This window comes from Diaphorina citri, unplaced genomic scaffold (assembly GCF_000475195.1).
Source record: "Diaphorina citri unplaced genomic scaffold, Diaci psyllid genome assembly version 1.1 scaffold1090, whole genome shotgun sequence".
NCBI lineage: Eukaryota > Metazoa > Arthropoda > Insecta > Hemiptera > Psyllidae > Diaphorina > Diaphorina citri.
Genome location: NW_007378519.1, coordinates 23,568 through 46,629, shown reverse-complemented (window position 1 = coordinate 46,629; position 23,062 = coordinate 23,568). Strand labels below are relative to the sequence as shown.

The following is a 23,062-nucleotide window of genomic DNA, read 5'->3' as shown; positions in this document are numbered from 1 at the left end:
ATATATTTTTTTTTAAAGAGGTTTGACAGAGGGAACTGTAACTGCTATGGTCTTATCGTCCCGAAATCGAACAGAGAAGGAAGACAGGATAGGAGAAAGCCAGCCATTCCGAGAACGAACATTATCCGTTCAGGATAAAATCCGCCCCGGGCGGTAATCGAACCCACGGCCTAGCGCTTACAAGGCAGACGCACTACCAACTAAGCTAACTAGGCTGGAGCAATGCTGTGATATACACAAACTTTGTGAAAAAGCTCTACTTTACTTTAAAGATTTTGAGATTTGTAGTATCAAAAACATTTATTTATTTTTTTCACTTTATTCGTGGAAAAATCTAGTGGATTGAAAGGCTTGGTGGAAAGGGTATTAGAAACGTTAGTGGATGGGGGTAAAGAGATGTCTTCCTTCTCTCTTCGATTTCGGGACGATAAGACCATAGCAGTTACAGTTCCCTCTGTCAAACCTCTTAAAAAAAAAAGAAATAAGGAAAATGAAAACAAAAAGGATCTACTTAATGGGTTAAAATAATACTGAAGGGGCAAATAGCAAATACCGTTCTCTGAGTGGTTCTCAGTTCTTTTCCCATTAGTTTTACTGAACGAGACAAGCGAATTCTAAGTTTTAACTTGATGCTTTTGAGTTTCCCCATCCCCATCCGTGGCACAAGCTTCCCCATCCGTGGCACAAGCTTCCCATCCGTGGCACAAGCTCTGCTTCCCCATCCGTGGCACAAGCTCTGCTTATACGGATGGGTATACCATTTATATGAAAAATGTATGTTATGAGTTTTTTGTCAATCAAATATAAATGGAAACTTGTTAATAGTTTAGATTGTCTGCTTAAGATTTGCCAACTTTTTTTTTCATCTTTACAAGACCCATCGGAAAAATGTTTTCAAAAAGGGGGATTTCCGATTTTCACAAGGGACAAAGGCATGCAACCCCCCTCAAAAAACGTCAGGGGTCGAACCCAAGACCTTCGGGCATCAAATCTGCCACTGACCATCCATAGATATATCTAGGAAATCGGCAGTTTCATGTCTTCTTCTAAAAATAGCACCAAACATTGAGAAATATGTTTTTTTTTTTTTTTAAGTTTTTTTTTTTTATATTTTTTTTTTTTTTTTTATAAATTAAAAATTTTTTTTTTTTTTTTTTTTTTTTTTTAGTTGAATATTTATTCATTTATTTATACAATTCATGAATTCATATAGAGTCAGTTTGTTATTGTATAAACAGTCAACTTACAGGGTCATATGTGTCGCTGGCTTGCAGAAGGTCTGGGTTCGATTCCTGCCCGGTGCGAATTTTAAACAGAAAAGGTTCGCCCTCGGAATAGCTGGCTTTCTCCTATCCTGCCCTCCTTCTCTCTTCGATTTCAGGACGATAAGACCTCCATTGTTATAGTTCCTTCTATCAAACCTCTTGAAAATAATAATAAAATAGAATCTGCCTCTTTTCATGTCAAGTCAGACCTCTCAAATTAAACAGAAACAAAAATCGCGATGGCTCGTTTTGAGTAGGTATAGGTAAGTAGGTACTTATGTGAGTGGAGTAGGTACATCATACCTCTACAATACATTAGGTACTTTACAATACCCACACAGTAGACCTACATTAGGTACTTTTCAATACACAGTAGGTATCTTCTACCTATTCTCATATGAATCAGTATACCTACATGTGTATGTACGATACTAAACTATGTATGTATTACATACTTCAATGAATACGTATGATAATGTTCCTTATGTAGGTACCTGATAATGCTGCTTACATATGTAGCTACGTTATGTTAATACTATGTATGATATATGTATGTACGTGATGATAGTGATTGTGTATGTTGATTCATTTCACAATCCCCACTTGGTCATCACAAATTTACACCATCTGTAGATATGGCTAGGATACTCTTAACCATCTGTAAATATGGCTAGGATACTCTTGACCATCTGTAGATATGGCTAGAATACTCTTAACCATCTGTAGATATGGCTAGGATACTCTTAACCATCTGTAAATATGGCTAGGATACTCTTAACCATCTGTAGATATGGCTAGGATACTCTTAACCATCTGTAGATCTCTAGAATAGGTACATGGGTACTTACGAGTAATCTTAACAATCTACTAAAATAGAAATACATAATCTCATACTAATTCGTACTTCTAGTAACGCAATAGAACTTTTTACTTTCCTTATCCTATAGCAGGGGTTTCCAACTAGGGGCCCGCGGGCCACATGTGGCCGGCCAGACCATTTTTGTGGCCCGCGAAGCTTTTTTGGATTTGTACAAACTTACCTGGAAACTGACCCCCTTTAGTGTTCAGCTACAATTAGGAGAATACTTTTTGAAAGATTTCGCCTGCGGCGCTCAAAATTCGATCGGACTACATTTCTCAAAAGTTGGGGGGGTTCCTACAATGCTCCTCTATGTACATATATGGCCCGCGGAGTACCTCCCAATGTAACATGTGGCCCGCATACACATGGAAGTTGGAAACCCCTGTCCTATAGGAAGGAAAGCAATGTATTTTTTAAGGTGTTTGATAGAGGGCTAGGGGGAACTGTAACTGCTAAGGTCTTATCCTCCCAAAGTAAATAGAGAAAGAAGACAGGATAGGAGAAAGTAAACCGTTCCGAGAACGAACCTTATCCGTTAAGAATAAAGTTCATTTTTACTAAACTGTAAAGAGCCAGCCTAGTAGATAGCCTGGAAGGTACGCCTACCTTGTAAGGTCGCTGGTTCGATTCCCAAACGGGGCGAGCTTTATCCTAAACAAATAAGGTTCGTTCTCGGAACGGCTGGCTTTCTCCTATCCTCTCCCCCTACTCTCTTTGATTTTGGGACGATAAGACCTCTGTTGTTTTATAGCTCCCTCTATCGAATCATTGTTTTACATATACATAGTTCCTCTACCAGAAAAAAAAAAAATAAGAAAATAATAGGAAGTAAAAAAATGCGAATTTGCTCAGAGTTCCAAAAATTTAAGAATTTTCGATAGGCACCATTGTTTTTTCAGCGACGATATATCGGCAATCAGCGTATCATCCGAGGAGAGGCTAAATTTTTTTTCATCAGTAAATGGGTTTCTTCAAATTAAATTGATCCCAAGGGCAAGGCAATGCCTAAACCCTTGACAAATGGAGTATGCCTGAAGGCATGTGATGTGTTCCAATCCACTCTCATAGGTACATGGTTTTCTTGAGGCATTCGTGCCTCGTTTTTTCTATCATTTGTGTACACAAAAAGCCCACTCCGAGGCTTAAGTGTAGGGCTGTAGGGGCAAACAGCCCTGAAGGAACACCTGAAGCTTCTACGAATCTAGCATTTGACGTCAAACAGGAGCTGGATAAAGCTAAATATGCTATAGTATTCTTGTTCAACATGAATACTTTGTTTAATTGTTCATTTCATTAGTGTCATAGGTGTAAGTAAGTAGAGGTAATTATAATTATTCAAGTTTTGAAAAGTTATAAGTAGGTAGGTAGGTATTTGATCTATGGAATTTGAATAAATAAAAATATTTAATTAATTACATACCTAGGTATAATTAATTGATGAAGTTGGAAAAAAAAAATATTTGTATTTGACACATGGAATTTGAATAAAACAGGCAGGTAGGTAATTAACAGAAAATAAAATATCATTTGAAGTTTGATATGAACAAAGTTACTGCGTCTTCAATGGAGAATTTATATTATTTTATAATAAATGATCATAAATAGATACCTAGTCTTATAATTTTTAATGAGAATTCAATATTGAGTAAGAAAAAAAAAGTTTTAAAAGACGAGTGTTTCAACGCCATTTTTCATTTCGTAGCAATGAAACAACTGCTACATTAGACTCGGTGGTCTGTGTCGTAGCACGTCCTTTCCGTAGTACGAGTATGCCTCTCAACAGATGTACGAGAAGACTTAAACTTGATAAGGAGAACCAAAAAGGCAGATATATTTGAAGTTCTGCAAAATATATCTGCCTTTTTGGTTCTCCTTATCAAGTTAAAAAAATAAAAAAAACTTGTAGCTTGTAGGGCACGCCTGCCTTGTAAGCGCAAGGTCGTGGGTTTTATTCCCGCCCGGGGCGAATTTTATCCTGACAAGCATTTAAGTATGCTTGACACAATTCGAAATTCCTTTCTTCAATGTTTCTTATTCTTTAGCAATCTTCTTCTTTTTCTACGGCTTTTCCCGTGTACAGACGGGGTCGGCGTTTTTCGTCAGCCTCTCAATCAGTCCTAACTAGGGTGATTGCTTTGGGCTGACATTTGGTTTTGGCTACAGAATTTTACGAGTGGATACCCTTCGCACTCAACCTTTGGTATTTTTTTAGCAAGGGAAATTCAGGCTGACGTATACTCCCTGTTTAAGGTTCCCCAGCCAGACTAAGCTGGTCTACTCCCTGTTTAACGTCCCCCAGCCAGACAGTCTTTTTCTTTAGCAATGTAAGTATCAAATTACTTTAAAAGTAAAGTGTTTTGTCAACTAAAAATACACACCGAGTAATTAGAAAACAACATCATTAGTAGAGGAGGTCATTCGCAAATCATCAATCTGGATTCTGGACAGATTCAAGTCATTAGGTACTTCACTTTTCGCAACAAAGGGACGAACGCCAGTTGGGTCCCATGACCTTTTTTCTGGTAGTTGACTACCAGTTTGGTCCTGGAATTTTGAGGGTTCAACTATCAATTGGGTCTCGGGCTTACTACCAGTTGGGTCCCGTATACCGTATACCTGTAAGTAGTGACTTGGATGAAAAAAAAATACATTGTGCTTGTGATGGGTTGATTAAAGAAAAAAAGCATACAGGCAGCAATTTAATTCTGGGACGCAATTGGTACTCAAACCCGGGACACAACTGGTCACTGACCCTCGCAAACCCGGGACCCAACTGGTACTAAAAAAAGTTTTTGGACCCAACTGGTACTACAAAAAGGTTTTTGGACTCAACTGGTACTAAAAGAGGTTTTTGGGACCCAAGTGGTACTAAAAAAGGTTTTTGGGACCCAACTGGTACTAAAAAAAGGTTTTTGGGACCCAACTGGTACTATAAGAGTTTTTTGGGACCCAACTGGTACTAAAAGAGGTTTTTGGGACCCAACTGGTACTAAAAGAGGTTTTTGGGACCCAACTGGTACTATAAGAGTTTTTTGGGACCCAACTGGTACAAAAAAAAAGGTTTTTGGGACCCAAGTGGTTTCCTCCCCAACAAAGTTTACGTTGCGACACAAATTCATCAACCTCCAAGCTAGCAACGTGAATGAGAAATGAGATTGCCAGTCAATCAATCAGATGGAAAGGAAAAAAAAGATTGCCCATCTATCTTCAATGGATCAGTCGTAAGACGAGAGTCGTCTTGATATGACATTCTCCGTAAAATACCAAATACTGGATGACCCATCACTTCGACAGTGTGTTTACAGAGTGTTAATTTCTATTTCACTTACTTATTTACTTAACCCATCAAATATACGAGACCTTGTTTAGAGTACTTACTTACGGGGGTAAAGACACTTTTAAGTCTCATTCTGGCAGGATAAACAAGGTAGGTATGCTATTCTATTCTATGCTCAGGCCGAAATTAATCAACATCGACTAGAACCCATATAAAGTCAGTAAAATCAAAAGATATGGATGAAATGGGAACTTACCTACCACTTATTAATTTAGTAGGTAAGTATGTATGTGTAAGGCTAAAAAGCAGAGTGGACCGGAGACCATAGGTACTTAGTGCAAAGAGTGCAAAGACCCTGAGCCATTGTCGGCTGTTTTCTGGCGCACCCTGTATATCGCAGAATTCTCAAGTGAACACGGGCTCTTGTCTATGTCTAGTTTATGGAGAATTTATTCTTCTGTGAAATAACCTAGCTTTAAGCCTGACAGCCTACTGGTTGACGCATATTTTATGCTGACTGCTGACCATTTCAGTGTTTTTTACCTTTCATAATGGAAAAAAGATCTACAAAGGCCATACGTAGATAGATGCAGTAGTATAAACGCTATAAAGCTTTATCTAGACATTCTAGAAATCTAGACGGTCCAAGTACATAGGTTAGATATTAGAAATGTCAGAATAATATGGGATAAAATAGGACCAGCCTCGTTATCTTGGAGGGTACTCTGTCAAACTTTATTCTCAACAGATAAGATTCGTTCTTGGAACGACTGGCTTTCTCCTCTCCTGTCTCCATTCTCTCTTCGATTTCAGGACGTTTAGACTGCCCTTGTTACAGTTCCCTCAAACATCTTTAAATAGAATGAGATTGTAGGTAAATAAACCTACTTAGGGGATTTAAACCTTGGAACGCGCTTCGTTCGATTATGGGCACTGAAAATTGAAATACACCTGACTGTGTGACATATGAATTTAATCTTCTCACACAGTTTACAGATTTATTTCAATTTGTAGGCAACCTCCAAAACCAACATTAACACACACTTGTTAGATAGCTACCCAAATGTGATTTTAATGTGTACCTATCAGAAAACAAAAACTGTTTTAGATACCTAGCTACCTCGGTACCCAGATACAGAGTGTGACATATTAGGTGCTCTCACTTATGGTCCAATTTATGTACTGAGTTACTGACTTAGGTAAGTACATAAATGTATTAAATAGGTAGGTACTTGGTACTCGGTACTATGAACCTGATTAGCTTTGGGCATAAAATGACGTGTTGAAGTACGATATCTATAATGTAGACTAATGGCTTGTTTGTTTACTTCGAGCATTACAAAAACAATTTATCAACATTACTTACCGACTTACTTTTCTTGTTTTGTACCTAAGTAAGTAGGTAGGTACCTACTGATTAGTGCCTAAGTAACTAGAAGTAGTCATTTACCTACATGTACTCTGTACTATGAACCTGATTAGCTTTGGGCATAAAATGACGTGTTGAAGTACGATATCTATAATGTAGACTAATGGCTTGTTTGCTTACTTCGGGCATTACAAAAACAATTTATCAACATTACTTACCGACTTACTTTTCTTGTTTTGTACATAAGTAGGTACCTACTGATTAGTGCCAAAGTAACTAGAAGTACTTAGTTATTTACCTACATAAGTAGGTAGTTTTTTTTTATATTTTTTGCGATAACTGATAACAATAATGAACTCTTCAATGGAAGGTACCTACTTAAACACTGGGCCAGGTTTAATGGCTGAGGCGTTCTCAACCACCCAACCCTTAAAGCCTTTTAATAGGTATCTAGGAAGGTACCCAATAAATGTAGGTATGTAAAAGGTTTCCCAATATAAAAGGTTCAACTTCTATTAATACCAAAATAGGTACCTAGCAGAGTAGGTAGCCTTCAACTTTTATTAATAGGTACCTAGGTAGGAAAGGAGGTAGGTAGGTTGTAGGTACTTGTATAAGAAACAAACATGGGGAAAAGTGTTCTTCTTGTTGTTATTTACCCATTACCTAGAGTGGTGTGCTACTCTTTGAAGTGCTCGGGTACTTGTACTATTTAAATAGAAAAGCATGGTAAAAAAGAAGGAAAGGGAAGACAAGAGAGTGGAGTGTGAACATACACAGAGTTGAAACATATGAAAAACAAAAGTAAACTTCATCCAACCTAGTGGTTAAAGTATCTTTTAAAAAGTACCTGGTAGTTAAAGTTTCATCTTTAAAAAGTACCTAGGTAAATACTTGGGTAAGTAAGTACAAGGAGTAAGTAAGTATAGTCTCTTGCTGAGCTTGGTGAGTTTTCTTAGGATGCTTAAAGCTTAGAACTAGATAAGTAAGAGGAAGAAAGACAAAATCCATGCATTTAATTTTGGAAGGATTGGGTTTTTTTCCCCACAGGAAGGATCTTGGGTAGAGTTGTACATGAAAATCATACTTTTATCTGAGGAATAAATGACTTGCTAATAGGGAAATTTCATGGACAAAACTGACCAACACTTAATCTTGTAGGTTCCTGCCTTCTTACCCATATGTGGAATATGTAGTTGTAGATATAGGTAAGTAGGTACATAAGTATGGGCCTTGGGGCCAATTCACTAGAGCAAAAAAAAAATAATAATAATAATAAAAATGGGGTGTTTAGGTAACTGTCTAGTTTTCATTTTGAGGAATTTCTCAATTCTGAGAAAAACCTATCATGCATGCAATCTGGCCTTACAGAAAGAATGCAGTTGTAAATGCAATGATTCACATCAGTTTGGTAAGTAGGTAGGTAAGTATTACTTAAATAATTAAGACAAGAAAAGAGTACTCACTTCTGGTGCCACATATCCTGGAGTACCACATGCAGTGGCCATAGTCCTTGAATCTTCCATTTTTGATAATCCAAAGTCACTAATCATTATCTTACTATCTTCATCACGGCTGTAGTATAACAAATTTTCTGGTTTCAAGTCCCGATGGACAACTCCTTGTTCGTGCATGTAGTCAACAGCTTCTAAAACTTGTCGTATAAGCATAGAGGCATCTTTTTCTGTGTATGACCCTTTCTCTACAATCCTATCAAATAATTCTCCCCCGGTAACTAATTCCATGACTAAATACACTTTATGTTTGTCTTCAAATGTTTCAATGAGTTGTACTATGTTTGGATGGGTTAGGCGTTCTTTATCTTTATCATTACTGTTATTGTCATTTGTCTCATCCAGCCGGTTATGAACACTTTGACTAAATCTACGCAGCACTTTGATTTCATTCTCTAAGGAGTCTTCTTTCCCTTTCAGGGCTTTCTTATCTATGATTTTCACAGCAAACATTGTCCCATTTTCTCTGCTCTCTGCTAGTCGTACTTCAGAGAAGGCTCCTGTTCCCAGAAGTTCTTTTAGAATGTACTTCTCTTCTATGGAGGGACCTTTGATTTCATTATCCTTCCCATCTTTTTTCAACTTTTTTGCAGAGTCTTTCTTACCAAAGAGTGGCATCTTGGTAAGTTTCCTAATCCAGTTGAGGTTAGAAATATTGGAAGAGATTCAAATGCCGGTGTCAAAGAGAAAGTATGCAATGATTGCAACAAATTTAAAGTCATTCACAAGACTGTCTTGTGACCTTCTTATTTTATGGATATAAGATTAACATGTTAAAAATATTAAAATACAAATCTAAGTAGGTAAGGCTAAGGCAATGGTGCTTTCAATATACTGATAAATTCAAATGATATAAGTAGGTAGGTAAAAAATATTTTATTCTATAATGGAACTGATAAAGAAAAACATACAAAGTGTTAGCTCTACTAGGTAGAAAACCACACGCACACTAAAACCACACTGGAAAAAAATAATCTTCTCACACAGTTTACAGATTTATTTCAATTTGTAGGCAACCTCCAAAACCAACATTAACACACACTTGTTAGATAGGTACCCAAATGTGATTTTAATGTGTACCTATCAGAAAACAAAAACTGTTTTAGATAGGTACCTAGCTACCTCGGTTTAGATAGGTACCTAGCTTCGTGCATGTAGTCAACAGCTTCTAAAACTTGTCGTATAAGCATAGAGGCATCTTTTTCTGTGTATGACCCTTTCTCTACAATCCTATCAAATAATTCTCCCCCGGTAACTAATTCCATGACTAAATACACTTTATGTTTGTCTTCAAATGTTTCAATGAGTTGTACTATGTTTGGATGGGTTAGGCGTTCTTTATCTTTATCATTACTGTTATTGTCATTTGTCTCATCCAGCCGGTTATGAACACTTTGACTAAATCTACGCAGCACTTTGATTTCATTCTCTAAGGAGTCTTCTTTCCCTTTCAGGGCTTTCTTATCTATGATTTTCACAGCAAACATTGTCCCATTTTCTCTGCTCTCTGCTAGTCGTACTTCAGAGAAGGCTCCTGTTCCCAGAAGTTCTTTTAGAATGTACTTCTCTTCTATGGAGGGACCTTTGATTTCATTATCCTTCCCATCTTTTTTCAACTTTTTTGCAGAGTCTTTCTTACCAAAGAGTGGCATCTTGGTAAGTTTCCTAATCCAGTTGAGGTTAGAAATATTGGAAGAGATTCAAATGCCGGTGTCAAAGAGAAAGTATGCAATGATTGCAACAAATTTAAAGTCATTCACAAGACTGTCTTGTGACCTTCTTATTTTATGGATATAAGATTAACATGTTAAAAATATTAAAATACAAATCTAAGTAGGTAAGGCTAAGGCAATGGTGCTTTCAATATACTGATAAATTCAAATGATATAAGTAGGTAGGTAAAAAATATTTTATTCTATAATGGAACTGATAAAGAAAAACACAAAGTGTTAGCTCTACTAAGTAGAAAACCACACGCACACTAAAACCACACTGGAAAAAAATATGAATTTAATCTTCTCACACAGTTTACAGATTTATTTCAATTTGTAGGCAACCTCCAAAACCAACATTAACACACACTTGTTAGATAGGTACCCAAATGTGATTTTAATGTGTACCTATCAGAAAACAAAAACTGTTTTAGATAGGTACCTAGCTACCTCGGTTTAGATAGGTACCTAGCTACCTATCAATTTGACTTATTATAACAGTTATTATTTAGATAGAGCAAAAGCTTGATTATGTAGTTAATTAACCTAAATCATAGAATTATTTTACCTAAATAATCACAATATTATTAATCATGAAACACAATTATTTAAAACACACACTAAACTTGCTTAGTGATAAATTGATTAGAATAAAATTTACCACAGATTTTGAAATAGCGGAAAAAAAAATCACAATTTCATACCTCTCATTAATAATTTGCTCAACATAAAAAATTCAGAGACTGCTCTCAAGATTCTGGTTTTAAATTTTAAACTAAAATAAAGTTGTTCTTAAAGGACAAAAGTTAAAGTTGTGAAATCAAATATTTGAGAATGTTGGTTGGAAGGATTACGAAATCAAATTTATTAAAATTGCAATTCACATGAAAGATAGAAGTTGGCTCTACAGGTAGGTTACCATCTGAGGGCTTGCAATTTGATTTTTAAGTTGGAATTTTTAAAGTGTAAAAAAAAATCCATACGAATTTTTATATGAATGTTTTCTAAACCATGTTTAGAACACGGACGACCGCACGAACTCCGAACAGCAGAGGCAAACTGATTACTGAAGGAAAAAAAAAAAACAGGAAAAGTGGAAAAACAGGGGAACAGATCAAGGAAAAAGGAAATCAGGCAAATTTTGATAACAACTGAACACATAACCTCAAACTTTTATCAGCTGATAACAAATATCAAGGAGGTAGAAAAGCTCTGGATACACGGTTGACGTTTCAAAAGTGAAGCGTCTATTCGTGTATCTACGCCATTTTTCTAAAATTTAAAATGATTTATGGCCAGGACCAATCGGAGTTTAAACTGGCTTTGTTAACTCTTGGATCTGATTGGTTTATTTCAAAAATTTCAGCCATTCAGATTGCCTAATTCAAGATTTAACCTTAAACCTCGCTTCAACTCGTAATCTCGGAAAAAGCAAGGCGAGGATGCGGTGGTAACGCGCTCGCGTTCATTGCAGAAGGTCCTGGGTTCGATGCCCACCACCATGCCAAAAATCATATAGGTACCTACACAAATTCCATCTAGGAGTTCAACTTTTTGGCAAATTACCTGATGTCAAAAAAGGACTGACCGACCATTTCAAGAGTTTTTCCAGAAATTTGGTCATTATTATCGCGATCACGAAACAAGCTGATGAACAATATCGTCTTTTTTTGCCTCAATCTTTCATAAAACCTTCGACTATCCAAACAATCATGTCCTCCTTGAATGATAAGAAATGGTAAAGGTGTCACTCTCTATCGGAAAATTAAAATAACCTCATGTATAGGTGATCGTGTGAACGGATCTTTTTGTAATGGCGCCTATTTTGACAAGACCGCGAAATTTTAAAATTGTAAACAATCGTCTAAAAACAGTCTGAAACCGCTGAAACGGCGTTTTTGGCAAAAATTTTAGCAGATTTTCCATTTTCCTTTGTAAAAGTTATTTTCGGTTTATCAGTCGAGCTTCATAATAAGAATGTGGAGAGAAAGTTCTACTGGTTTGTAATAATCAACTTGAATTACTTTATGAGGAAAAAGAGCTGCAGGAAAACTGATTGCTGAAAGTTCCAAGAGTTGGGTACTACAGTTCTCCGATAGATTTTGTATGTGTATCAAGTTTATGTGGGAAGAAAACCTCCTAATATGTTCTACCATGTAAGTATACTTATCTGTAGGTGGTCTAAAAGTAGTACTTGCTATTGGGTATTGTGCGTGAGAAATAGATATAGATTTAGAGTTCTCTCATAGTTGTTAGACCAATCATAGGCATTCAGTGAACTGTACTCACTCAGATAAAGGTTCATATGGGGTCCCGTTAAACCCGAACTGATTCTAAATCTTCTTATTCTTCCTTACCTTTTCCTGTAATCAGACAGGATCAGCTTTTTTTGTCAGCCTCTACATCAGTTCTAGCTAAGTGATTGCTCTAGTCTAACATTATTTAGTTTTGGCTACAAAAATTTTATGAGTAGACCTGACCTTGACCTTCACACTCAACCTTTGCTATTTCTTTAGTAAGGGAAAATGAATGCTGGTATTCTCCTTGTTTTAAAGTCTCCCAGTCAGACTAAGGTGGTCTACTCTCTGTTTAAAGTCTCCCAGCTAGACACAAACTGGGGGAAAAAATGCACACTTTGAAATAATTAAGAAAATGGTTGCTTGTACTCACCTTTGTTTTTATTTTGTCCCAACAGATAAGTCTGGAGCATGAAATTCTACTCCATCCCAGATATTTTGGACCTCAGCTTTATGAAACTGTGAAACAGAAATTGTACTCGGAGGTAGAAGGCACATGTACAGGGAAGTATGGATTTGTTATTGCTGTCACTACGATAGACAGCATAGGAGCTGGCCTTATTCAACCAGGTGGGTATGAAAAAAATTAAAAAAGGTGGGAAAAATATACATGGTAAAAATAACCAGTTAATAGGTGTATAAATAACACTTTTTTTTTTACAAAATCTCCATTACCAAAAACCTGAGCAGTTACCTATACAAGGATGTTAAACAGTGACCAGTGTTATTATAGGGTTAGGTTAAACACAAAAAGGAGCTTTCTTTCTCATTGCCATGGCTCCTGAATAATTACCTAAAATTTTCCATGAAACCACTTTCATACACAATAAAATTATTGAGTTTTATGGAAAATAAATACTACTTCACTTTTTTGTTACCAAGTCTTGTTTCACCGAATGCTCAGAAAGTTACCAAGTCTTTAATCAAGCACAGTAAAAATATCTACAAATCAATTTTTCAGGTCAAGGGTTTGTGGTGTACCCGGTCAAATATCGAGCCATTGTGTTCCGTCCATTCAAGGGAGAAGTTCTTGATGCTGTTGTGACCCAAGTAAATAAAGTAGGGATGTTTGCTGAAATAGGGCCCCTGTCTTGCTTCATCTCTCATCATTCCATACCTACGGACATGCAGTTCTGTCCCAACTCCAACCCAGTCTGCTACAAATCTGTGCATGGGGTGAGTACATTAAGCTTTTTTTTTATCTATGTATTATTTTAGGTATGGTAGGTACAATGGTACTTACAAGCATTGTTGTGTCTTACTTGAAAAAAAAAAAGAAAAAAAAAGTTTGATAGAGGGTCCCCCAGCCAAGAGTCTGGCCAGGGGCTTTTAAACAGGGAGGATACCAGCCTGAATTTCCCTTGCTAACGAGATAGCAAAGGTTGAGTGCAAAGGGTCCATTCGTAAAATTTTTGTAGCCAAAACCAAATGTCAGCCCAAAGCAATCACCGTCACCCTAGAGCCAGGGCTGATTGAGAGGCTGACGAAAAGCGCCCGACCCCGTGTGTACACGGGAAAAGGCGAAGAAAAAGAAGTTTAGGTTAAGATAAAGTTCGTATAGGACCAGTAATCGAAACAGGGTATATTCTAACAATTCTAACTAGGGTAATTGCTTTGGGCAGGCTGGTTTTGGCTACAGATTTTACGAGTGGATGCCCTTTGCACTCAACCTTTGCTATTTCTTTAGCAAGGGAAATTCAGACTGGTATACTTCCAGTTTAAAGTCCCTCAGCCAGACCAAGCTGGTCTACACCCTGTTCAACGATTTCCAATATACTAATTAATACTTACAGGTACTTATGTATTTCACTTGAAAAAGCCTACGAGAGAGGCGAAACTCGAGTCGGTTTTGGAAAATCGCCAAGAACCCTAGTCATGAAAAGTTAAGGTAGGCAAATAATTATTAATCTCGTTCGTTTTTCCTTTTCCCCCAGGAAGTGGTCATTCAAGAGGACGATGAAATCCGACTCAAGATCGTGGGAACTCGGGTGGACGCTTCGGGTATTTTCGCCATAGGAACTCTCATGGACGACTATCTAGGTCTCGTATGTAATTAAAGAACGGGGGGCATTGCTGATTCCCAGAGTACACGTATAGTCGTATTTTACTACTCCTCTCTGTGGCACTTTCGAGTTTCGCCAAGGAGATGTGAATTTCCAACAATAATACGCTGACTTCCAAAGCACATTCCATGGTGTTTACACACATGAACTCATGCATTAAAACTTAAAACATCTCCCTTAACATGAGAGACAGACTTCAATTCTTGGTATTTTCTCATCAAGAAATTGCAAAATTTTACTCAGAAGCCTTCTTTCAGATAACCATTGAAAATACAAAAGTGGCCCGTGGCAGCAAGTGTGGTGGCGCCATTACTCCCAAAGAGTAAGTAATGGCCTCTGTGCTACCTCTTCGCGCACAGAGGGGCATAATAAAATACGACTTTACTTTTCCGGTGTTCTTGTGTTGATTCAGGAACTAAATCGGAAGTATTTTTCTCGTTGATTTACATAGGGACATACTACGGGATGGCCATGCTACGACACAGACCACACTAGTCTGATGTAGCAGTAGTTTTATTCCCACGAACTAAAACCGGTAATGATTTTTTTTTTTTTTTTGTTGTGGCGGTAGTTTTTTTCCCCCGAAAAAAAACCGGTAATTTTTTTTTTTTTTTTTTTTTTTTTTTTTCACAATATGATCAATTAAAGTGTTTTAAAATTTTAATAAGGGCACGACTTCGAATGTCATTAGCCCCTAAAGTTAAAAACCCCTATCCATTATATGACCTATCAAACGATGAGTAAATAATCAATAAAATAAACAAATTGTACATTTCAGTGAAAAACAAACATGCTGGGGTTTTTTATTTTGCAAAAAACAGTATACTTTTTTTATGAAAAATACCTTTAATTATAACACAGTGAAATATAAAAATCATATTTACAAAGTCATGTAATTTACACGTAGGAAAAACAAGGCATATAGGGTGCTATTTACATTACTAGGCGAAAGAGCTGAAGAAAGCAAGAATTATGAAAGGAGGTATGAAGAAGTTGTGAAAAGGTAAAGAAGGATTAAATCTAGAGCGCTGTTTAAAATTAGGACTAGTTTAAGTATATTTGAAGTTGGAGTGAAGTTGATTTAAGAGAGCGAAAGAGTCAGGTAAGATGAAATTTATTTGTAATAAATTCTTTCTTTTTTCAATAAAAATTGATTAACGGTGAAGGAGTGCAGAAAAAGAATCAAGAGTGTAGGGAGAGAACGTCAAGAAGTGAAATTTTCAGAATCAAAAATCACAATTTGGAAAACGGTAATTTTTCGAACGGAGATCTTTTTATCAGTATTTGGGTTCGATAGCACAAAACGAAAACTCAGCCCAAACGAAATCTCCGTAAAGGAAGACCGGAGATTTTATAAGGTTTAATTTTATCGATTTGTGACACGGGCCTTAAATATCAGTGAAGTTTTTGAACGTGAAAAGTAAGAGATAATAAAAAACTGTGGGAAGATATCACAAGGTAAAAGAAGGATAAAAGAAGAACAAGTGTGAGAAAATTACATAAAGTGCAATGTTAAAGTTTAAGTGAGAACAGAGAAGAAGTAAAAGGATAAAAGCGAAATGACTGGAAACAAAATGTCAGTACTAACTGACCTAATAGGATACCTATTTATGTACAAATCAGAGCCCAGAATTACAAGAGACCATTTATTGGCTTTAGACACCTTTTATTGGCAGTAAGACAACCAATCAGCTTGTGTTTGGCTTGAAGAATTGGGATAAAGTAGGGTAAGTGTATACCATTTATTCGCCCACCTAAAAAACGTACCATTTATTGGCCCTCCTGTACTATATGCCACATAAGTCTGAACTCGACGAACTTTTTCAAGATCCAATTTTATCAAAAGAAAGGGCTTAAAGAATGCTATCAAACCAGTGGTATTTCAAAACTGTAGTCATAAAAACAAAAATTAGAAAAATAAATGTGGGCAGGTGGGCCAATAAATGGTACGTTTTTTAGGTGGGCGAATAAATGGTACACTTACGTTGGAATTGGGGTTAAAATGTACCCGATTGGGAATAGAAGTCAAGAGGTCTTGGGAATGGACGGTAGTTGAAATTGGAGGTAACCTATGGGCGAAATTGGGGATATGCGATGTGAGGACTTGAGAGAAACCCACAGGTGGAATTGTACGAGTATATCTTGGGAATGGACGGTAGTTGAAATTGGAGGTAACCTATGGGCGAAATTGGGGATATGCGATGTGAGGACTTGAGAGGAACCCACAGGTGGAATTGGGGTGCACACTGAAAAGCCAGTGTTTGTTTACTATGATTCCAAAGCATTCGGAATTATAGTCCGAAGATTTCCGAAGAAGACAAAAAAAACCAGATGTTTCTATCTCAACTAGGAAAAAAAAAGAAAATAAATTAAAAGCGAGGGAACAATTTCATGTGTGACATGAAGCCTACCACAAGTCGCTTTTCGGAGGTTTCATGTCTCACATGAATCCTACCGTATTTGAAAGAAATGTTTTGTTTACGTCTGACTGTAACAACAACGCTTGAGGTTCATGTAGGACATGAATCCTACCGTAAGAGCGATTCTGGTGAAATTGATTCTGTACGCAAAAGGTTAAATTTATGAACCCAATTTAGAAGTCTTGTCTAATACACAACTTTTAAATCAAAAGAATTTAGCTGAAAGGTATCGAACCTTATCTCTTTGAATTTAATCTCTTATAATTCATAAAAGCTAACCCTGGGGGAATTCATAATCTTAAGTCTTGGAATACAACACTCTAGTGGGCGAACAGTGAACATACGAACCCCGCCTACACGCTGATTTTAATTTAGAAAACCAGAGCCTTACTTTAGTCAAACCAAATAAAAATTCCAAGAGACCGAATTAAAAACGGGATTTTTTACTTAGGTTACCACCTAACCCTTCAAGCTCCATGGTTATCTGCTTGAATTCTTTTAAAAAAAGGAAAGTAAAAATGAGGATGAAATTCCTTGCCTCGGCTGGAATTGAACTCGCACCCTCCTGTTTACCAGGTGAGCGTTTCAACCACTACACCACCGAGGCAGGCCCCGCTGCAAGGTCTAAATCCCATTTCCTAATCCGGTCCATCGCGTAGCAGGCAGGGTGGTCAACGGGGCGGAGACGTCCTTACCGGCGACTAGCCTCGTACGCGCTGTAAGCCAAATTCTGGGCGGCACCCTCGCTCGGCACCGCGGGGGACTCGGCGCTGGCTACTTCGGGAGCGAGTTCTTCGTCCCCGAGGAGGAAGTTTCTCGCGGCGGCATAGTGGGCAGCGGAGTACTCCCAGGGCCCAGCGGCGTGCACGGCCGGCGCGGCGGAATCTGAGGCGATCTTCTTGCACAGTTGGAAGATGGCGAGAGCGATTGAGATGATGAAGGAGAAGAAGGACAGTTGGAGGGCGTTCCAGGCTTTGAGACCGAGGACTCCGATGGCGAGGGGAACCAGAGTCATGGCTTTGAGCAGGATGAAGATCATGATCGGGACGAGGATCTTGCGGATCTTGTGCTTCTTGCCTGGAAATATGGGAGGTGGAATGTTAAAGGAAACTGGGGCCACCTAAAGGATGCACTCTGGAGAAACGCATTTGATCAAACTCGTTTCCACGAAAATGATGGAACCCAGCAACCCAGTGAGTACAGCATTGTCTTAATCTTATCTATCTATGATTTGAATTTTACACTTCATGAAACCAGTTTCATTATGTGTTTCTCCAGTGTACACCCGCCTTATATTCCAGGAAGCTCTTTACCCGAACCCCGTAAAATATTGGAAAATATCAAGATATTTGGAGGAGACAATCATAATTATGTTGTTGGGAGATGTAATAATAATAGAATCTTGAGTGGAAGGTAACCACTAGGCGAGGTTAACGCCAGAGGTGTTCTCTATCACCTAACCCTTGGAGCTCCATTATTATTTGGTCAAATTCTCAAATAAATGAGAATGAAATTCCATGCCTAGACTGGGGTCGAACCCAAGCCCTCCTGTTTACCAGGTGAGCGTCTTGAAAAGAAACAATTCGTACCTCTTTCGGATCCAACGCTGCTGGTTTCTTCCTTGGGGAACTGCACGCTCAGGTTGAGTTCATCATTGTCCATGTTTCTGGGAGACACTGTCAGCGTAGCTCCTGGTGGAAATGAAAACGTTAAAACGGTGAGATTAATCGGTGATGCTATAAACATTTTGAAATGTTTGATTGATTAAGTCATCAGGTTAACGATTGGACATTCTCAGCTTAGCGCCTGGTGGAAATAAAAGCGTTAAAACGGTTCAACGATGAAAGCTCGGTGTTGAACCGGTGACTAAAGGTACACACTACCATCACGTCACGTGAAGTCATGGGGAGTCAGAAAGATGTAGATGTAGTTTAAAGTTTTCCCATAATGTTGTAGGTAATTTCGTTCAGGACAGCCATACTACTATCAAGTTAAGTCACGTCACATGACTTTAGTGTGTTTCTACCTTAAAAGTCCAAATCATACTATCGTGTAAAACTAAGATTCATCCCACATACTGATCACTCTATCTCCAGAACCCCAACACCTAGAAAGCTGAAATTTGGTAGGAATATTCCTAATACGTTCTAGATATGGAATAAGAGAGGATTTTGCCGAAATTCTAAACCGATCTCTAGTTATGATCAATTTTTTGTCACGAATCACGGACAACCCATTAGTCAGTAATGAATTTGTTGTGAACCAATTCTTTGTCACTACATTGGTAATGACTCCACTGGTCACTACTTTTTTGAGGTTCCCAAATATCCTCCTGAGGCTGGGTGCACCCCAAATCCAAAGCAACCGAAAAAACTTCGACTATGCCGGGAATCGAACCCGGGTGTTCCAATTACCTGACATGGGTCCTGGGAGAAGAACTTTCAGGTCGTGACTGGTGATGTAGGATTCGACTTCATCAACGAACCCGCGACCTTGGGTTTGTGAGTCCGTGGTTGTCTTGTCGTCGGCATTCTTGACCAGCTGAACAGAGTCGGATACCTAGGGAGGAGAATGGGAAATATAGATTCAGTGGCGTGTAGTCAATCAGTGAGGTGGGATTGTCTAGTCTAAAGATTCAGTGCCGGTTGCTTTGAAGGATCGACTTGCCTCACGGAACGGCCATAATGGTGGAAAAGAACGAGTTATGAAAGAGAAAAAAATGTGTTTAGACTTCGAGACTATAGGAATTTTTGAGACTTTTCAGTCCTGTAAACAAAATTTTACTTTTTTAAAAAAATCTAATTTCATAGAAACTTTCATTAAAATCTTTGAAAAAACCCGTCGCTTTTAAGTAACCAACTCAAAGACCCCGGTTTGGAAACGACAAAAAATCATTGTGTAAAATGTCATTCTCTGAGGCCCTTGAGAAATTCCAAGAACTGTCACATGTCACATTATTATTGGAAAATGAAAAATAATTTCAAAAGTTTATTGTATTGATATTTGAGCAACTATCAAGGTAGGTAGGTATGTAGGTACCCATTAGAAAATGAAAAAAAGAAAAAAACAATTTCTAAATAAAAAAGCTGTTAAACTAGACAAAAAATCGAGATTTTCTTTTTTCCTTTATTTTTTAAGTATTGCTCCCTTACCTTGACAGAGTCCTTGTTCAAAGTCTCCTCGAACAGATTCAGAATTCTGTACTTCATACAGGAGATCACGTCCTTCTGGGTGGCACATTCCATCTTCAGATTGGTAACGATGTTGTCCATGGGGGTGTTCTTCCAGAAGTTAGAACTCTGGAGGGAACTTTTCCCGGCGTAGGCCCCCGAAATCAGCGGATTTCCGAACACAAACCCGAACAAACTGAGACTCAGCACAACGTAACGAAACATGGCGAAAAGAAGTTAACGAAAACGAGTTAACTTCGAATTAAACTAAAGTAGTTGACTAAAATATAACTAATTGTTTGAGTGATTGTTTTGAATCGATGTTCACTGTTGATTGATGAGAAAGATAATGATATCGGTCCCGCTACTTAAGGTAAAAACACACTTCTACCACGTCACGTGATCTCATGAGGAGTCAGAAAGATGTAGTTCAAAGTTGAGCTCAAGTGGCGTGATAGTGTAGCTGTCCTGAACGAAATTATACCTACAATATTATGGGAAACCTTTGAACTACATCTTTCTGACTCCCCATGAGCTCACGTGACGTGACGTGATAGTAGTGTATTTCTACCTTTAGCGTTTTTAAGACATCTACAAGCTACCTAGGCTGGCACCGGAATAGTCTATTTCCGTACTCCGTAAAATCCACAAAAGGAGCTCACTTCCATACAACCATCTAATAATATGGATATAGTTGGATAGGGGACCATACATCTATCTAATAATATGGATATAGTTGGATAGGGGACCATGCAACTATCTAATAATATGGATATAGTTGGATAGGGATTAGATACATCTATCTAATATAGAGGATAAGGATCACGAGCGGAAATCTTACAGACGAAATTCCTGCTAAAATCAGGCCACCACCCCTTTTTTGGCCGCCATTTTGAAAAAAAGGCCGCCATTTTGTTCGTATACATGGTTTTCGGTGTCACCCCTTCCTAAAAGTTTTATATGGTCCAAATGAAGGTCCATGCCAAATTTGGTGCTTTCCTGACGAAATGCAGCTTTTTTGACGTTGGGCCACCCACTATAAGATGAAATTGAAAATGGGGACAGAAAGTGAGAAGATTTTAGTTGGACCAGGGAATACGAGTATAAGTCAAGAGGTGTTGGGAATGGAAATTGGGGGTACCTAAGTAACAAAAAAAAGCAATGATTTGTTAACCGGATAACTTAATTAATTAAAAAATTTAATCCTTTACATTTTGTTCTAAGTTTTTTTATATTCATTAATTTATTTGCACTCTAAACAACAAATGTATGACTGTTGTTCTAAGGTTAATTCATCAACTTTATTTTTACCAGAGCCACCACAAAATCCTCTACGACCATCAATTTCTCGTCTTGCCTAGGTCCGCTATTAGGTGGCAATATCTTCACGTCTCTTCATCCGAGCTTCTGGTGGTAGCCACGTCCTGCATTTTAATCAGGTGTCCCTCTTAACCCGATCGGTTCAACGTGTTAATAAAATCTGGTGAATCAAACCTTAATCCTGGAAGCACACTTTTAAGATTAAACTCGATCTAAAATTTAAAATGAAATTTTAAACCAAGGATTTACCAAGCTGAGTTGGCATTTCAGCAGTAGTGTAAAAACATACTTTTTTGAGAGCCCCTCCTCAAGGTTCGCCATTGTGCCCCTAGTTCAATAGATTGGTGGAAAGGTGGATACTCCAAATTATATTCATTTGGGACCCCCAAACGCCCGGGGGGCCGTCCACACCACGGGGGCTGTGATTTTGAGATAGCGCCATTTAGATTCGGATTAAGTGTTGATTGTCAATTTTATCTATTAAAACTTTGGTTATCCTTTAAAAGACCTACTTACTACCCACCCAGATCTGCCTTGTTAGTTTAATGATTAAGGCGCTCGCTACCGCCTGGTAATCAGGAGGTCACGGGTTCAAATCCTGAGCAATCCTGTTTAGCTTGGAAGGTAGAGCGTCTGCATTGTAAGCGCTAGGTCACAGATTCGAATCCAGCCCGGGGCGAACTTTATCGTAAACAGAAAAGGTTCGTTCTCGCAAAGGCTGGTTTTCTCCTATTATTTCATCCTTTCTTCGATTGCGGCACGGTAGACCTCCGTTGTTACAGCTCCCTCTATCAAATCTTTTCTGGGAAAAATGTTTGAGATTATACTAAAATACAAATAACACCAATTCCCATTTCAGCCCAACAAATTCTCGATCTTGAAATTATGATATTTCGCGGGTTAAGATCCAAGCACATTCATTGACGATTATGGAAAAAGAAATGGTATCGATTGAAATGGACACTTCCTAGTGTTTGCCTACATGGTCTGTTGATAGTGTTGATATGGGTGAAAAGAAATTTCGATTCCTCATTAGTGATTTAATTTAGAAGTTTACTTTCGCTGAAATATTTTGGCTATTCGATTCTGATTGAGAACAATAGATAACGCGTATCTTTCCTTTTGGAATTGGAATCGAACCCCCAACCCTGCATTTGCAAAGACGATTTTCCAATGGTTTATGTAAAAGGGGGGAAGAACTTGATCCTATTAAACATGTAAAGTTCGTTCATGGAATGGCTGTCGAACCTCTTAAAAAATAAAGAGGTAATAACGGAGGTCTTATCGTGCCGAAATCGAAGATAAACCGAGGACAGGATAGGAGAAAGCCAGCCGTTCCGAGAACGAACCTTATTTGTTTTGTATAAAGTTCTCCCTGGGCGGGGATCGAATCAGCGGCCTAGCGCTTACAAGGCAGGCGCGCTACCCTCCAAGCTAACTAGGCTGGCCTATTCAAACCTGCTGGTGGTGTAGTGGTCAAGGCGCTCGCCTGGTAAACAGGAGGGCGTGGGTTCAATCCCAGCCGAGGTATGGAATTTTATCTGTTAGTCCCTTAGCCAGATTAAACAGGTCTACACTCTCTGTTCAAATTCCCCCAGCCAGACTAAGCCTCGGTGGTTGTGGTCAAGGCGCTCGCCTGGTAAACAGGAGGGCGTGGGTTCAATCCCAGCCGAGGTATGGAATTTTATCCTCAATACCTTTAATTCGAGAATTTGACTCTAAAATTGTGGAGGCACCTTGAGATAGAGGTCTTATCGTCTCACAATTGAAGAGAGAAGAATAGGAGAAAGCTA

At 38.2% G+C, this 23,062-nt stretch overlaps 4 protein-coding genes across 5 annotated transcripts in view; 1 reads left to right on the top strand and 3 right to left on the bottom strand.

Moving 5' to 3' along the window:
* Positions 1–8,062: 8,062 nt before the first annotated feature.
* LOC103514148 (calcium/calmodulin-dependent protein kinase type 1-like) lies at positions 8,063–9,390 on the bottom strand. The gene has a single exon (XM_026827190.1). It carries the CDS (start codon positions 8,903–8,905, stop codon positions 8,216–8,218), a length of 690 nt encoding a protein of 229 aa, XP_026682991.1. The 5' UTR covers positions 8,906–9,390; the 3' UTR covers positions 8,063–8,215.
* Positions 9,164–11,080, bottom strand: LOC103514150 (calcium/calmodulin-dependent protein kinase type 1-like). Its single transcript, XM_008479017.3, has 3 exons — positions 10,919–11,080; positions 9,428–10,213; positions 9,164–9,179 (listed from the first exon to the last, which is right to left on the bottom strand). Exons 2-3 carry the CDS (start codon positions 9,937–9,939, stop codon positions 9,164–9,166), a joined length of 528 nt encoding a protein of 175 aa, XP_008477239.1. The 5' UTR covers positions 9,940–10,213; positions 10,919–11,080.
* Positions 11,081–11,876: 796 nt separating this feature from the next.
* Positions 11,877–14,824, top strand: LOC103514147 (DNA-directed RNA polymerase II subunit RPB7). Its single transcript, XM_008479013.3, has 4 exons — positions 11,877–12,155; positions 12,695–12,866; positions 13,258–13,472; positions 14,231–14,824. Exons 1-4 carry the CDS (start codon positions 12,144–12,146, stop codon positions 14,351–14,353), a joined length of 522 nt encoding a protein of 173 aa, XP_008477235.1. The 5' UTR covers positions 11,877–12,143; the 3' UTR covers positions 14,354–14,824.
* Positions 14,825–17,363: 2,539 nt separating this feature from the next.
* The window catches only part of LOC103514145, a 6,526-nt gene continuing 827 nt past the window's right edge, over positions 17,364–23,062 (bottom strand). Inside the window, exons 2-5 of one of the 2 annotated variants that reach the window (XM_008479012.1) lie at positions 19,932–20,045; positions 19,194–19,338; positions 18,369–18,470; positions 17,364–17,856 (exon numbers count right to left, since the gene is read on the bottom strand). In XM_008479012.1, the coding sequence (XP_008477234.1) occupies positions 17,471–17,856; positions 18,369–18,470; positions 19,194–19,338; positions 19,932–20,045 (747 nt within the window). In that variant the 3' untranslated portion in view covers positions 17,364–17,470. Of the gene's footprint in view, positions 17,857–18,368; positions 18,471–19,193; positions 19,339–19,931; positions 20,214–23,062 lie in introns of those variants that run through there. The other variant, XM_008479011.1, reaches the window with a different exon arrangement.